Source organism: Myotis brandtii, unplaced genomic scaffold (genome assembly GCF_000412655.1).
Source record: "Myotis brandtii unplaced genomic scaffold, ASM41265v1 scaffold1085, whole genome shotgun sequence".
In the NCBI taxonomy this organism is placed as follows: Eukaryota; Metazoa; Chordata; class Mammalia; order Chiroptera; family Vespertilionidae; genus Myotis; species Myotis brandtii.
The window spans coordinates 69,344-69,728 of NW_005353692.1; the positions used below are offsets into that span (position 1 = coordinate 69,344).

At 68.1% G+C, this 385-nt stretch overlaps 1 protein-coding gene across 1 annotated transcript in view; it reads right to left on the reverse strand.

Moving 5' to 3' along the window:
* Nucleotides 1–125, reverse strand: part of BUB1 (BUB1 mitotic checkpoint serine/threonine kinase) — a 44,262-nt gene extending 44,137 nt beyond the window's left edge. Inside the window, exon 1 of the mRNA XM_014542687.1 lies at nucleotides 29–125. Coding sequence (XP_014398173.1) covers nucleotides 29–54 — 26 coding nt within the window. The 5' untranslated portion in view covers nucleotides 55–125. The remainder of the gene's footprint in view (nucleotides 1–28) is intronic.
* Between the last annotated feature and the right edge of the window lie 260 nt (nucleotides 126–385).

Consider the following 385-nt stretch of genomic DNA (forward strand, 5'->3'; position numbering starts at 1 on the left):
CACGCCCACCCACCACACCCACACTCACTGCAGGACGTTTTCCGGGCTGTCCATGGCGAGAGGACACGCCGGCCCCGGCCCCGCCAGCGCCGCGAGTGAGGAGCCGCCGCGAATTCGAATCTCCAGCGCAGCCGCAGTAGCAATGACGAGCGTTAGGCAGGCTCCTGGCCATTGGCCTCTGCTGCAGTCGGACTGGCCAACCGCCGGAGCCGTTGCCAGGAGACCAAGTCCCGCCTCACCGTGATGAACATTTGCCAGGCGCCTGGCCATTGGCCTCGGCTGCAGTCGGGTTGGCCAATCGCCGGGGCCGTTGCGGCCGCAGCTCCTCCCACTTCCCGCGGCCGTAGACGAACCAGAAGCTCGCGACTGGCTGAGGGGATTGCGG